This window comes from Plectropomus leopardus, chromosome 3 (assembly GCF_026936395.1).
Source record: "Plectropomus leopardus strain MGB_pleo_1.0 chromosome 3, ASM2693639v1, whole genome shotgun sequence".
Lineage (NCBI taxonomy): Eukaryota > Metazoa > Chordata > Actinopteri > Perciformes > Serranidae > Plectropomus > Plectropomus leopardus.
The window spans coordinates 10,729,159-10,745,724 of record NC_142178.1 but is presented as its reverse complement, the minus strand read 5'-3'; the positions used below and the strand labels follow the sequence as shown (position 1 = coordinate 10,745,724).

Below are 16,566 nucleotides of genomic sequence, written 5' to 3'. Positions count from 1 at the left end.
GTGTGAGCTGTGTAAAATAAATAGAAAAGTCTGTCCTTTTCAGATTGTTTTTATTTCAGTTTGATTTTATATAAATATATATCACATATAAATTGTGTAGTTATGTAATCCATTGATTTTTCTTTGTGATACTGTTTACATATCTACATACATGGTAGCTTACTGTCAATAAACACAAACATTACATAGTGCTGCAGTTCACTGCATAGTGACAACACAATGAACCTCTACACGCTTAAATACAGATTCAAGTATTGTGCTCAGATGTGTTTTTAGTTATGCAGATAAACATGTGAATTGAACCTTGAGCAACACACCGTAAGTCTCTGGAAAGCAACTTTATAAAACATGCTGTCACCAATAAATTGTCTTCAACAGCTTTTGCAGTGGAAGACATTTTTTATTTTATTTTGTAAGATGTATGTTAGGGACTGTACTTTATTTATCACAGTAGGAGGTAGCTAGGGTGTGACTTTTTATTTTTTCAAATAAATATCATGAATAAATATCATTAAATTCTGTGATTTTGGGGTTCTGTAGGTATTTAAAATAGACACAAAATACAAACATTTAAAGTTGAATGTCCATCCCCTAAGCCAAATCAAAAAAAATATAACTCCCTACCTTGTGGATAAAAAAATGTTAGAAGTGCCTATCCTATTTTGCACCACCCCCTCCACTCTCATAAATAACCAACAGTCCCTTACTATGTGTCAAACAATTCTCCTACATGCTATCTACTTGTAAAAGTTGCCTCTCAGATCAGACCGATTTTAGTGTAATATCAGGTCACAGTCTTTGTTTCGTAGGCCTGAAATAGTAATTGTTTTTAAGAGAGAGAAAGAAAAATATCTGTCTTTCAGATGATTTCCCTGGTGCACGTGAAGGCAGCACAGACGTTTCACCGGCCAATGACAGAGGCGCAACTCCAGCTGTTGCTAGGCGACTTGTGTTTGGTGTAACGTTAGCTAGTTAAAAAGCTACTGTACCGGTAGTTTTCTTGCAAAATTTGAATTTCTGAATAGTTTTCGGGAGACAGAGATACTAGCTAAAGTCTGTAGGAATGGCTGTTGAAACACAGGGCGTGCCTCAACTTGAACTGGAGGCTGCTATTGGGTTCAACGGTAAGTTTTCCTTTAAACTTCACGGTTCAAACCTAGCTAGCTAACCTAGCGTTAATACGAATCAAACTTGAGGGAGTTTAATTAGCCATCGAGCCAATTTGTAGTGTAATTTTAGGTGCGTTTATTCCAGGTTTTGTAATATTTAAAACGTCAAATCTAAATAATTATATTGGGAGGTGGCAATGTGCTTTGCCAACTATCTGAAGATATAGACAGACCCCACCGTAAACTCGGTTGGATTTACGTTACCTGATCAACTGGGAAAGGTTGCACAGGCTCAGTGGTGTATGCTCAGCTACCTTTTACAACGCGAGGCCATTATGATCGCACAGTTTGTCTTTTCCATCTTAAACCATGTAATGCCTTGTTTTACGTTATTTTACATATGTTTGTCTCATCAGGGCATGTGTTTTCCGGCCTGAGAGTCCATCCAGACAGAGAGCACCTGATCTATCCTCTGGGGTGTGCAGTCATTCTGAAGAGAATCAAAGATGGCAAGCAGGAGTTCCTGCATGGACACACAAACAATGTCTCCTGTATTTCAGTGTCCAAAAGCGGACAGTATGTTGCCTCTGGACAAGTCAACTTTATGGGCTTCAAGGTATTTAAAGTTGCTATACATTTATTTTTCTAAAGATATGATTAACTCAGCTAAATCCCCAACACCCCTACTTACCTGTTTCATTTGTCTCCCCTTTTGATGTCTTAATTAAGGAAGCAGTTTTTTTATTCACTTTAGAAATACATGGGCTTAAATCTGTTTACAGCACAGGATGGCTAAACAAATGTGCCATTTTCACATGTAACAGTTTGAATAAATAAACCTTTTCCTAGGCTATGGTTATCATCTGGGACTACGCACAACGAACAATCTATGCCCAGCTGGTGCTCCACAAGGCAAAGGTCGAAGCACTGGCTTTCTCTCCAAACGACAAGTATCTGGTGTCACTTGGAGGTCAGGATGATGGCAGGTAAACATATAAATTGGGTGGCACAATTCTAACTAAGTAGCTTTCCCTCCAAAATATCCAGATTGCATCACAGAAGAGATGTAGGACTAAATTTTACGTAACTGTACATATTCTCTATTTGTTTAGTGTGTGGGGTGTTTTCTGTGTGATTTCAGCATTGTGGTATGGAATATTGAGACCAAGCAGGCCATCTGTGGGAGCCCAGCTTCAGCTCAAAGTGCCGGCCACTGCCTCACCGTGCAGTACTCAAACACAAATGACAACATTTTTGTTTCAGCTGGGAGGTGAGTGAATGCTGTCTACTGGCATTCTGTGCACACAAGTTTTATTTTAGTGCAACTAGTGACATTTTTAATATGCTGTTAGAGTATTTTAATGTCATATTGGTCTGTTTTTGGCAGTGGAACTTTGCGAGTCTGGGAGTTGGACCTCCCCAACAGGAAGATCAGACCCACAGAGTGTCAGATGGGCAAACTGCGGAGGATTGTGAAATGTATAGAGGTACAAGGCCGTGAGAGTCTTTCATTCACATCAGTTTGTTTACCAAGTATACTACTACTCGCATCTGGGAAGAAAAACAGTGAACAATCTATGAAGATGGCTAGCAATTTAATCTGATATTGTGATTACTGAAAACATTCAATTGTCCAAAAACATAGTGCACCAGATACAATGATATTAGATTGCTGTGCTCATATTGATTTCTTTATATTATTACACAGATGACAGAGGACGATCAGTTCATTTTCTGTGGCACCACCAGTGGAGACATAATGAAAATCAACATGAAGACAGGGCTTCTGAGTGACTGTGGGCCAGTTAAAGCTAAATACAGCCTGGTAGGTCAACAGGAGTCATTGCTAACATGTCTCTGTGAAGGTGATTTCAGCTGTTTCTCACTCACGTCCTGCCTAATAATCTGGTCTCCTGCTGTGTATCAAGAGTTGATTAAACCATATTCCTGATGGGGTGCAAACTTAGAAATATATGCGAGGACTCATGTCATGCAGTGTATTTTGTTCAACCTGCAACTGTGATTTCTTTTCCATCTTTAAAGTATCATTATGGACGTCCCTGTCATTTCTGAAATGTGTCTTGTTTATGGGTATGCTCCTTTACTATTAGCATCCAGAGTGTCTTATTTATTAGTGTTGGAGCTTTTAGCTTATGCTTCCTGGAACTAATTCAGGTCTTTCCCTTATAGGGTGTCAATGTCCTAAGGATACTGAAGTCTGGAAACCTGCTTGTCGGCTCTGGATCCGGCACTTTCACGCTGTGTTCCTGCACTAAATTCAAAACTCTGAAGTGAGTCCAACAACTGTGTCATTTGAATCATTGCCATTAAAAAAACTTACATTTGGTAATAATACATGGTATGCAAACTTCAGAGAGTAAACAAATATCATAGTACCTCTATAATGTAAACAGTTTAATGTATCTATGATACAGTGCTTATTATCAACTCCTTTTTTCCTTGTCTCCCACATTAGGGAAGTCCAGCTGGAAAAGGGTGTGACCTCCATTGCTTTAAGAGGAGAGGGCCAGCAGTTCTTTGTCGGAACGGAGGCTGCTCAGATGTACCGCTTCAGTTATGAGGACTTCAAAGCTGAACTCATTTACACCAGTCACAGCAGTGCTGTCAAGGACGTAGCCATATGTTTGTAAGTGGCACACTTTCAGGTAGAAAAAGTTAAAGTCTCAGTGGAGGGAGTAAAATGGCAAAAGACCTTTAGTGACTTTTGAATTTGGCAAGAAATATACTAAATTCATTAAAATTCAGAGAAATCAGACTCCAATGTGCTATAAAAGAATCCCTTTGTCCTGGAGCGTAACAAGATAAAAGTATTTATGATGTGCTGTTTAGAATCAGTCACGCTTATGAGTACATTTTGGAGATTAATATTCAGTTCATTCACAAACATGAAATACTTATGAACTGTCAAAATCTGTATAAGACTGCTTGAGGTTGAGCATGTGTTGTCTGACTCAGCATTTTCGATCTGTTTGTTACAAATTTCCTCTAGTACCAAACATTAAACATACAAATACTTTCTGACATACAAGTGATGATTTCTATACACCCAGTTTAAGTAGCTGTATGTTTTTATTTGGCAAAGAGCTTAAACCACATTTATCTCTCATAAAGCATAACTTCAGTAAACCACTGTGTTCACTAGAGGGTGCCATAAGCTTTCCTCATCCACGTCTCTTTAAGTTAAAGTTTAGAAAGACACTGTAAGTTTTTGGTATATTGTAGAAACATCTGGGTAATTGTCATTAATTACATGGATACTCTGTAAAATGTACAGTTAATAAAGCTTTAACTCAGCTAGTACTATTTTGTAAAGTATAGTCATACCCACATTCACTGAACTGTAATTTTACATCTCTCCCCTTTTTTTCTCCACTAGTGGAACATCTGAATTATTTGCAACATGCTCTGAGGAGGACATCAGGTTATGGCACATAGACAAGCCCAAAGAGCTGCTGCGCATCACTGTTCCCAACATGACCTGCAATTCTCTGGACTTCATGGTTGACGGACATAGCATCATCAGTGGTGGGAATCTGGGAGAGCACTGAGGCTCAATACAATACAATATATATAAAGAATATTCAGATTTTTGTCTGCTAGTATGAGCTGTTGTTCACTCATAAATATATTTGTCCCTCAACACCTGCAACACTTGTTCTAAGTTACCTACTTCACACAGTGAATCAAATTAGTCTTCTTGATAACTGTCTGTTAAAAATCGATTTCACTCTCTTGTAGCGTGGAATGATGGTAAGATTCGCGTGTTTGCACCGGAAAGTGGCCGACTCATGCTCATCATTCACAACGCTCACAGAATGGGTGTGACAGCCATCGCCGGCACCAAAGACTGCAAGAGGATCGTTAGTGGCGGGGGAGAAGGCCAGGTCAGTACGTCGTAGAGCTGTTAAGAAAAAATGATGTAATGTTCAGTGTTTTTCTCACCAAATGAAAAGCAACACATCGAAATTCTCCACAAGCACTATGATAATATTAGAGTTTAGAACTGCAGTGCCCACTAATTCCTCCAAGATGTCAGCCATTATCTGCGAGCAGAAGCCATGTGTAATAAATGAACAGCAGTTGGTTTCACAGCACACCGTTTTCTGGGCTCATATTTTATCATTAGGAAGCCATATGGTTAAAGATGTAGTGATTGCGTGCTTAGTTTTTGGTAAGTAAGCTAACTTTGTTAGCAGCCTGCAGGGTGGCAGACATGTTCCTGCATCAGCTACTGTATGTGTAGACTTCTCTAAAGGAGCTGTTTGTGAATTCTGTTATTTACTGTGCAATTCCTTCTCAATCTGACAAAATTGATTTATGAGTTATTATGTTAAGATGCTCAATGCTGTCTTTGGTAACTTTTATAAAGATAACATTCTGTCATATTTGCAGAAACTTTCACTACATCTGAACAGTAGTACATGAGACAAGCAGTCTGTGAAAAAACAATCAGGTTTCTGTAACTCCTCTATTGTCTAGTAATGCTTCTAATGGCCTTACCGCATGTAAATGAAAACAACCAATCAGAGCCGAGGGGTCTCTGACGCAGCTGTCTACCATGTCAATCACTGCTCGTAAAGTCATTAGAGTTGATCTAATATGAATCAAGATTCTGTTACTGCATTGCTTTCTCACCTCAAACATGTTCAAAAAAATATTTTTGTGTCCTGTTTAGCTGTAAAATGAAAAAGATTGTGACCTGACCACCATGTTGGGAAGCCAGAAACTTTTGATTGTACAGCGTAACCATACTCTCATTTATATTTGATGAGTGACACCTAGTTTGACAGTTTGACCGCAGTTCATGAGCAGCGACATGACAGATGCAAAGAGGCAAAACAAGTGTGAGGAGACGCCTGTTTTTTTTCAGAGATTATCTGTTAGGGCTGGGCAATATATCAGTAATATATGGGACTAAATTTTGTCTCATATTTTAAATATTTTAATATTGTCAGTGTTGTCTTCCTTGTTTTAAAGGCTGCATTACAGTAAAGTGATGTCATTTTGGATTTAAGCAGTTTTATTATTTTTCTTTACCCACTAAATATTTATTGAAAGTACCAATAGTCAACTCTACATTATCATTGCTATGTCAAGGTATTTGGTCAAAAATTATGATATTTGATTTTCCACATCTGTGTCTTGTATGTGGATGTAGTGGCAGTTTCAGAAAACATGACAAAAAGTTATTTAAAAAACATACTGCACACACCCTGCAAATACCTTTAATGTGGCATTCAGTATGGTTGCAGTTTGACAGATTTAGAATGGAAAATAGGTATACTGTTAAGTACGAAGCCCTTTTTTTAACGGTTTGCTCTTCGTATAAACTGTTGTTGAATTGCAACACAAATCGTTAAAACTTGAGAGAGTCTTAATTAAGTCTCATATCTGATGTAAAAGAGATCTCCCTTGAGGTTGAATGATGTTCAACTGTTGTAGGTTCGTGTGTGGGAGCTGCAGCCACACAGCCATCGGCTGCTGGAGACCATGAAAGAGCACAAAGCTACCGTCACTTGTATCAAAATCAAGAGCGACGACAGAGAGTGTGTCACTGCCAGCTCTGATGGTGCTTGCATCATCTGGGACCTAGTGTGAGTAGCCCATCTGCATACTCAAACACTTTAGTCTGAGCATAAGGCAAGAACAGCAACACACACACCGCACAAGTAACGTTTGTGTCCTCCTGAAATCCTCGCTCTTACAGTCAAGGCATGTAATGCTCTTTTGGGGAACTGTTTTTACCCCACAACCTTAAAGTGGATGACTCCTAAATGAGATTTTTCCTGAAACTCAACTGGGTCTGCTTTGCTGAGAGGAATTGAGTTGAAAATACAAGTGAAAATACGCATTATTGGATTACTTAATCACATTTTCCTGGAGAAAAAAACAAACTACACATAATTTGTAATGATATACATATCCACCAGAGAGAAAATGACTGATAATAGTGCTGCTTTTAGAAAGAAATGCTGAGGCTGGTCATCAGCGTCTGGCTGATAAAGTAGAAATAAAAAGAAATCCAGTGCATTCTTCATGGAGAAAGCTTAAAATCCTTTAATCCGCGGGGCTTCTTCTGTACGAGAATAAAAACTCTGATGGTGGTCATGTTTTTTCACCATCTATCCTCTTCAGTGAACAAGTCAGTGGATTAAAGGCTTTAAGGTTGTATGCATCAAAAGTAGCCTAGATTTCCATCCTCCTTTTGTAAGCTTACTAACAAGCTGATGTTTTAAGGAATACAAGTCAGACAGGAGTCTGAATAAATCAAAATTAGCACCCTGTCACTTTTGTGTCCACAGAAGTTTTGCAAGGTTGTGTGTGTGTTTTATTTGCATGAATGGACAGTACATTAAGCAGTTGTTTTTTTTAAAAAATATGTGACTGCACAGATTGGTTTGTGTTTGTTTGCCTGGAAAATGAAACATGTTGTATCAAAATAAACTGAACTTGGCAGTTTATGAAATGAGATGTATTTTTACCACGTGTTGTTTTTGTAGACTGCTATACTGGTGAAAGTAAACCATCTTTCTCCTCTCTTTTTTCATCTTCTGCACCGTCTCCTGCATTCCCTGCTGCAGGCGATTTGTGAGCCTTCAAATGGTGATCGCCAACACACTGTTCCGGACGGTTTGCTACCACCCAGAAGAGTACCAGCTCATTACCAGTGGCTCTGACAGAAAGGTACGTTTTAAGACGCTCAGTTGTGCAAGTATTCAGAGCCTTCACTAAGGTAAAAGTACTAATTGTGTACAGTGAACATACTCCTCTACAAGTTACTTAAGTACTTGAAGTAAAAGTAGTTATCATGCAATAAGACGTTCCCTTGTACGCTGCAAAATCTTGAGTGAGCTTTCATTTTTCATCCCCACTGTGTGATTTCACAGAGAATTACGTTTTGATTGAAGAATATTGAAACCACTATTTAATTACTCTCAGTCCCTCTCTGTTGATTCTAAGGCAAGATATTATTGGCCTTAAATCATGTCTTAAATTGTCTTACATAATACCACTATCTCTGCTCTACATTAAAAAAAACAAAAATGAGTAAAGTACCTCAAACTGGCCAAGACTGGAAAGTTGACTTGGAGAATCCTCTATGTTTGGGAACAATATTACTGCTGCATTAGTGTCTATGTTGCACTTTTTGCTGTAGATGTTTAAGACTTTGTTCTTTTTAAATTCTTTATACTGTAGGTTAGTTTAATATAGAGTAATGTATCATATTCTATAAGATTATTATATGTTTGTACCATGGATCTCTAAAAATTCTACTTTATAGGACCTGAGAAAAAACAGCCTTGTTTTCAGCTTTGTGATGATGCATTTTCCAGCTGATCCAAGTTGGTTTTTAAGGAATTTATTTTTTGCTTAAGAAGTAGGAGAATTTTCTCAACACATGGCGTTTTTCTTCAGTTTATCAGAAAATGTTTCAAAGTCACCAGGTTTTGAGATCCATGTTTTTTACTGGACAGAGGGGTTATTAAAATGTGTAATCTGTAAAGTAACTACAGCTGCCAGACAAATGAAATGGTCTAAAAAAAGAGAGAGGGTGGAGTAAAAGTATAAGGTTACATAAAATGGAAATGCTAAAGTTAAGTACAAGTTCCGTTATTATGTACTTGAATGTACAGTACTTCAGTAAAATGTACTACATTCCGATACAGTACTCAGTGCAGCAAAAATAAAATATATTTTAAGGAAATTTCAGCAGGTTGTTTTTAATTTAACTCCCAACCAGTATACATTTACTGTGTTCTCATAAATCTGTCCATGTATCTTTACCATAGCATTTGTTCTGGTTGGTTTTATGCACTGACATGTAGGAGCTGCTTAGCCAAGAATTCCCTGGGATGCGACTCAGCAGTCATGCCTTACAGGAAAAAAAAATCTAATGACTGTAATGATTGAAAATCCCTCAGGGTGCAAAGAGACTGGCACTCACACAGTCATAATCTAGATGTCTCATTATGCTGTTATTGTTATTATAATCTCCACTCAGTGTGCATGAGAGAAAAGCCTGGCACTGTGCTAAGATCAGCACAGTCGAGCACAGGGAGGACTCACAATCACACGCGCGCTCGCATGTCCACAGATTAGTTTGAAAAGCTTGTAATTTGTTTCTTAGCAGAACATAATTAAGGCGTTGTGTCGGCTGCTAGTTGCTGCGACGAAAACGCTCAGGCCTTTAAGGCTGTTATTTGTGAGGCATTTTGATTAACTGGGCACCACTTATTTACATAGGGTCAGACGTTCACAGTGGCAAAATGAAATGCTTGTTTCCTTGATTGTGCACTTCACCCACACCCCTTGAACCCGGCCACACACTAGACCCATATTGCTGCCTCCCCTGCATGCTGAGAGGTGAGGACAAGTTGTGCTGATTAACGTGGCGCCAAGGATGTGCTGAGTGAGTCGGAGAGAGAGTGAGAAGGAGGGATTCAGAGGAGGGAGAGCAGAGAAAGGGGAGTGCTGTGGTGTTCGTGCCTTCCTGCGGATGTGCCTGTGCCACCCAAGTGCCAGCCAGATCCACCATCTGCTCATTCCAGGACACAGGCGCTCTGTCCGGGAGAACAAATACCGACGCTCTGCTCTCTCTCCTCTCCTCACTCCAACCCTTCATCACATCCCAGCACGCCCCTATGAGTCAATTCGCAGAAGGTAAACCAAGAGAAATGAGAGAAGGTGTGAAAAGGAAGATGGTGGCCAAGAGAAAAAATAGACAAGGAGAGCGGAGGGTCAGGGAGAGGTTGTATTGGTGATGATGCAGTTTTTTTATGCTCCACTTAGTGAAGACAATATGGTACTAACTCACTCCTTGGTGTCTTTTAGGAGGATGCACTCAGGAAATGATTTGGTTCTATTTTATCAGCTTAACATGTTTCAGTTTCATACAAAAGTTCCATCTAATTGAGTCAAGTAATTCAAACATAAACCGATTACACAGAATAAATGTGAGATAAAAAAAATATGAGCATTTTTGTAATTATAGCTCATATATAATTTAAATAATGCACACAATAAAGAATATTTAACTACCGATATGTAACTACTGTTACGAGCTTGCCTTAAAGTGTAGAAAGCCTGATGTTAAGATTTTAGTAAAAATGGCATGTTTCTGGCTGGAATCAAACAGGGAACGTTGTGGTTACATAGTATGCAATTTAACCTTGACAACACAAGTGCCTCCATAAGGTTATTTGTATCAGTGATGTTACTTATAAAGCAATATTTGTCTTTTTATCTAATCTAGCTAATCTTGTCTGTAGTTGATGTAGTTGTACTCTAGTTCTGAACTCAGGTTGTTTCTGGTAATCAGCTGATGTTTCAGACCTTGTTTGCTGCATGTAATTAATTTCCTGGTGGCCCATGTTGTGGCTATAAGCCAGCTTCCCTGGCTGAGGTGGAGGGTATGCAGATGGGCCAAGACAACTCACACAGGTGGGAGTGTCTAATAAGCTGCTGAAATGAGATAATGAAGGAGGGAGAGGTTGTGACTGCAGCACAGAGGAAGCAGTGGAAGATTGGGGGGGTAGTTAGAGTAACTTTGGTCATACTGGGAAAGATGAAATATTGTCAGCAAAAATTATTTTGATCTCCCATTAGTGGTATTTATAGAGGCACTGCGTTGTTTGCTGTTTGTTGAAAGATGGTGCTCTGATGTTACATTAGCTGGATGAATTTGCATATTCTGCCCAGCTGTCAGCTTTAACGTTCTGATGTGATTCTGAGTTAAATAAGAAATGACTTAGGAACTTTGTGTCTGGTGTTTATAAATTATAACGAACCATTTTCCCCTCCGCTTGTTTGTTGATGTTTTTCTAAATGATGTTTTGCAAAGTTGTTTTGTAGGAATATTAATATCAGCGAAGCCATTCTATCCGAATAAGCCAATCTGGAGCAGATAAATCGTGTAGATTCAAACGGCCCCCACAGAAATGTTCCTCGAGCTCTTAAGGGCAGCTTATTGCTTTGAGAATCACTCAGCAGTTCTGGAACTATAAATAAGATTTTTTTTGTTTTGTTTTGTTCTTGAGCCTTTTGTTCCATTTCCATTCCATAATAACCAACAGTATTTGATATGTCTGTGTGAGATTACATTTCCCCTCCCATAATGCTTTACAGGCATGGTCTTGTGCAGAGAAATGAAATCCTATCTCAGTGGCTATTCTTATAAATGCTGGGCTCTTCCTGTGCGGCTCTGTAACATGAACCTTTTACACACAGCCAGTGCTGTGTATGATTTTGCTTACTTTTGTCAACTCACAAACTTCTTTGTATTGTTTATTAGCAGCATGACAGGCAGCATACATACAGATTTTCCATAATTAGATCTTTAAAATTGAATTGCTTTTAAGACGTGAATGACTTTTAAGTGCAATCTGTTCAGCTCGTGTTTTACTAACTTTGAAATGACTCCTGGACTTTTAAACACACAAAGGGACTGAGATCAGTGCTAAGGTGAGCCACTGAATCATCTATTAAAAAACTCTCTCATAAAGGATGACTCAGAGGACTGATTTTAACGATCAAATCCACCGAGCCCTTCATTTACAGTGCTTAACTTTTCAAATGTAATAAGCTTGGTCATATAAATAACAAGAATGGCCCCTTGTTGTCGTGTGGCGCTGTGATATTTCTGCCGCCTGTGCTATAAATAACCGCAGCTAACAATTGCCTTTTCTGAGACTTGATACTTTGACAGCTATAAAGCTCCAGGGATGATTAAATCTCATTTGGATCAGCAAACACGGTTTCAATTGGTATTCGGGCGTGTGTGTGTGTGTGTGTGTGTGTGTGTGTGTGTGTGTGTGTGTGTGTGTGTGTGTGTGTGTGTGTGTGTGTGTGTCTGAGGCTAAATCTAACCATAGACAAACTCATTTCCATACAGAGTACAAACAATAAAGCAGTAATAGTAGTTCAAGCTGATTTGGGGTCACATATTGTATATTATCATAATAGGAAATACTACTGTATATAATGATGTAATGGAAAAAAAAATATTGCAACTACAAACAGATGCTGCCATTTGCATCATCTGTATAGTGAGCCAATAGTGTGTTCTGCATAGTGCAGGGTACCTTTTAAAAACTACAAGTACCAGTGCTTTTGAAGTGATAACACTAGTAGAGTACTTCATTTGATATCATTCTTTGTCCCCTTCATTCAGTGCCCATCATGTGAATGGAAGTATTCAAGTGTGTAAAATGCCAACAGACTCCGCAGACATGTGGTAGTATAGCCATACTATCAAGTATTTTGGTCGCACCTCGGCACACTGAGCTGTCAACTCTTTGAAATACACTGCATTCGATCTCACCACACCACAGACTGTATGGGTTGTAGTTGCTGTGGTAGTGGGCCAGTCACATGTCATATTAAATCAACGAATGCTTGCAGTGATTGGCTGCCAACTAAACCATATAGATTGCAGGGTTTCCTGCACATTTATTTTTTTGCAGGATGCCACAAAATAAATAATTTTACCACACTCTTGGAGTGTAGAGTAGAGTGTACTGTTGTCACAGACAGTGCAGGAGAACAACCAGCGCGGTGGACGTGAAACTTAACCCTTCATTGCACTGGGTCTAAAGTATAGACTGTATAAAGTTTATTTTCACTCACTCTGCACTCTAATTCTCCTCTCATCCATCAATCTGATCAGCTCTGACCTGATCAACTGATCAGTTAACCATGCCTTGACTCAAACTGCTGCACTCATGGACCCACAGAAACATCCAAATTTAGAGACACATTACAGAATTATTAAAAAAAAGAGACACATGCACACAAGATACTGTATATAAGCATAAGGAGAAATATAAGAAGATTTAACATTTTTTGTGGAGCTGTATGAACTGTTCTTAATGCATCCCATCTCCAACACGGCCATTGATGTGCAAAAGAAACTGTGTAGAATAATTCGTCATAACGACGTGTTAAATGTGCAGGTAAGCAAGCAACAGCAGTGTGATGCTGGTTGGGCAAATGTAAGCAGCAGATCTGCCTTGTGTAAGAATGGTTCAATTGTGCGCAATATTAATCCAGTTAGAAAGTCCAGATGAAACAGATACCTACTGTAAATGTCTGTAAAGAAACCTGAGTAAAGAAAGCACTGTCTGTATATAGCTCTAAACTGCACCAGAGAACACAAGTGTTGATAATAATGAATTAAAAAAGCACTTGCAAGCTATGCAGTAACTACCAAAATCAGCTCAATCCTCAGTTAGAGCACTCAGTCTCCACATGACATGACGTCATCACGTTACCTACATTTTTTGTCCCCCCAGTGTTAAAACCGAATCACCGCCTGTGATGCACTCTACAAATACAAATGTTTTTAATGTGTCGCCTTCTTCCTCAGGTTGCTTACTGGGACGTGTATGATGGATCTGCCATCAGAGAACTGGAGGGCTCACAGTCTGGGGCCATCAATGGCATGCACATCACACAGGATGGCAAACACTTTGTGACAGGTAGGACCCATTGCATGTCCCCGGCTTGTTATGTTTTTGCTGTGATTTCAATATAATTCCACCAAATATAAATGTGTCCAAATCTTCTCAATGTCTTGGGCATATGAGCACTCAGAAAACAGATAGTCGTTATCTTACACTTTTATTTCTGATAATGCTCATGATCAGATAAAACCATGATTGTGTGTTTTCGTAAATGTAGTTTAATGCCCTTTAATTAAAAACTGAATCACTAAATGCTTATTTTTTCGTTGATCTTGGCAATCCAATGTCATTTCCAATATGTATTTATTTACTTTTAGATATAACTGAGTGTGTTCTCGTCTCTTCAGAGCCTTTGTTTTTATCTCCTCTGCTGACACTACAATGCATGCTCCGCTCAAACTTCTCCCAGGTTATTGACATATTTTTCACCTCGTCGTGACAGGTGGAGACGACAAGCTGGTGAAGGTGTGGGACTACATGGAAGGTGCAGTCACCCACATAGGAATAGCTCACGGTGGCAGCATCACCAGCATCACGGTCTGCTCCAACAACCGCACCTTAGTCAGCACCAGCGCGGATGGAGCCATTCTCCGATGGAGGTTCCCCCACGCTCCTTCCTCTTAATGTAACATTTACAGTCCTCAACACTAGAAGAAACAGAAACTTCTAATCCACACTCCTGCATCCAACATTCTCCCTTAATCTTTTATTTCTTTGCAGATATTCCCATGAGAGTTTAACAATCTCACATTAACATTGCAGAGTAGATTTACACTCTGACCAAAGGAAATAAATGTAATTTGATTAAGCATCAATGACTTTCTTAGGCTGTTTCCTTTTCCAGTAGAGAAAGGATGATATATAAAGAAGTGGGAAGATTACACTTCCTGAGCAGCGTAGTCTCTTAAGTGGTGATTCCCCACAGGAGCTGAATATAGGTGGGAATTCACAGAGCGACACTAGAATTTAAAATTACACTTTAAGGCACAAGAACTTATTCTTCACATCAAAGTGTTGGCATTATGCTTCTTTAGACTCCTCGAGAGAAACAGAATTAAGATCGTTCTACACACCCTCCCGATGTAGATGTAACCTGAATATGTAAAAACAAGGCTATATTATATAGTACATTACATTTACTAAGATATGATTTTCTGTGTGCTGCTATAGAGACAAGAAGGAGGCCACAGATTCTTGGCTGCTTAAGCACACGGCTTCTGTCAGCTAATCTATCAACAGAGATTCCCTCAAGGATGCTGGTTAAAGAGGGAGGAAGTGTACAGCAGGAAGCCTCTCTGACTGTCTCTGATCTAAACCCACTCTCCTCACTATTGTTCAAAATGGCTAATCTAAATAATTAATAACTCACCCCTGCTTGCCCCCCAAAAAAAGTTAAATGGCAAACCTACAATATAGCAAAAACATCCCTGGATCAGTTAAAAAAAAAGAAAAGGGCATCTCTATCTTTGCACTTTTTTGCGTATGTATAGAGGTCGGATCAAGCCAGGGCAAAGGTTTCTTTTTTTTTTTTTTTTTTTTATTCAACTTTTGGGATGGACACATATTAAGATCAGTCGGATATCAGAATTGTTAACTCGTGACAGTGCATTTCCATATTCACGCTGGCTTTAATTTTCTCAAACCAACCACTAAAGACCAAGTTATATGCCTAAATCTAGCATCACTTCAAGTCCACACTGATGCGTAGTCATGCCAACATACATGTTTTGCCAGGGTTTTAATAGGGGAGCAAAGAACAGTAAAACAATCCACAATGTGGGATAATATTTAGAAGACATGTCAATATCATCTATCTTGTGTATAGCGCTCACCATTATTACTTATTACTTCTCATTGGTTCTGGTGCACCACTTGACAACACCTTGACAACAGCTTGACAACATGGTTAGTCCCGGTCATGGCTTTGATTGGCCCATTAAGTCCACCTGTGGTGCCGATTGGTTGTTTTTATTTTAACCACGACACCGCTGTTTCATGTCCCGATGACAGACCAGAATCGGTCAAACTAAACCGAGCAGAGCATGCAGATTCATAGGATGGGACCCAGGTTATACATTACCTGCGTTCTGGTACATTTTTATGCTCTGATTTGTGCCTTTTCTGCATCAATTTATGGTAGAAATATCATGATACTTTCTGCTTCAACCTTGCATAGTTGCTTCATTTCCTTTCTGTTTTATGGCAGAATGCAGCCATTGCCTTTGAGATCGCATACTGTCATTACCTACTTTACCAGACACACTGTTTGACTGTGAGTCGTGTTCTTGCAGTTAATTGAAAGAAAAGTCTTCTTATTTTATGTTTTTATTGGGAGGGACAATTGCACATGTTGTAAATATTAAGAAAACAAAAAATCTAGTTTAGCTTATTTATATGTAGATAAATGTGTACAGAAAAAAAGTTTGAACATTGTGCAGAAGTGGTTAGAAGCCAAAAATGATTTATGAAGATATTTCCCCTTTTAAGCAGCAATAAAATACATATAAAAGAAAAAAATAAAAACAAAGTTTACATAATTGCTCAAAGTCTCTAAGCAGTAATTCAAAATTAACAGAAGTCTGCAAATTACAAAGAAGTTTAGATTTACAAGTTGAGATGAATTACAAAGGAATCAATGAAGTGTTATGAATCTTTGAAATCAGAGTTCTTTTCAGATGTTTCTTTAATTAACAATTATGTAAATGTTGATAGTAGTAATGGAAAAAGGGTTGTTCCAAAGAGATGGTCCTCTTTATTTCAGCGAATATTGATTAAGGGAAGATGACAATACGGAAGATAAAAGTGTGTCTTGTGGAATATGAGTGAAAGTAAGAGGAAGACTTTTAAAAAGTTCTACACCTATGGTTTTGGGTAATCTTTGTTAAGAAGTTGAAGATTGACACAGAATTAGTTTATTGATTACCACGGTGAACCATGTGTGCATGTTTCATAACGATGCCGGACTAAGCTCACTG

At 38.7% G+C, this 16,566-nt stretch overlaps 1 protein-coding gene across 1 annotated transcript; it reads left to right on the top strand.

The window, feature by feature from the left end:
• Window positions 1–921: 921 nt before the first annotated feature.
• On the top strand, window positions 922–15,865 carry cfap52 (cilia and flagella associated protein 52). The gene is made up of 14 exons (XM_042485900.2): window positions 922–1,124; window positions 1,526–1,725; window positions 1,959–2,095; window positions 2,251–2,379; window positions 2,497–2,596; window positions 2,818–2,934; window positions 3,300–3,400; window positions 3,586–3,756; window positions 4,507–4,655; window positions 4,869–5,014; window positions 6,573–6,724; window positions 7,712–7,814; window positions 13,495–13,606; window positions 14,034–15,865. The coding sequence occupies exons 1-14, from the start codon at window positions 1,064–1,066 to the stop codon at window positions 14,213–14,215; spliced, it is 1,860 nt and encodes a 619-aa protein (XP_042341834.2). The 5' UTR covers window positions 922–1,063; the 3' UTR covers window positions 14,216–15,865.
• The last annotated feature ends 701 nt before the right edge of the window (window positions 15,866–16,566 follow it).

What these genes read in the sequence shown, in the direction of transcription:
- cfap52 (XM_042485900.2), top strand. Translation starts at nt 1,064, where the DNA reads ATGGCTGTTGAAACACAGGGCGTGCCTCAACTTGAACTGGAGGCTGCT. An exon ending in CGGACATAGCATCATCAGTG is followed by an intron (nt 4,656 to 4,868) that starts GTGGGAATCTGG and finishes ACTCTCTTGTAG; the next exon opens with CGTGGAATGATGGTAAGATT. An exon ending in GTGGCGGGGGAGAAGGCCAG is followed by an intron (nt 5,015 to 6,572) that starts GTCAGTACGTCG and finishes CAACTGTTGTAG; the next exon opens with GTTCGTGTGTGGGAGCTGCA.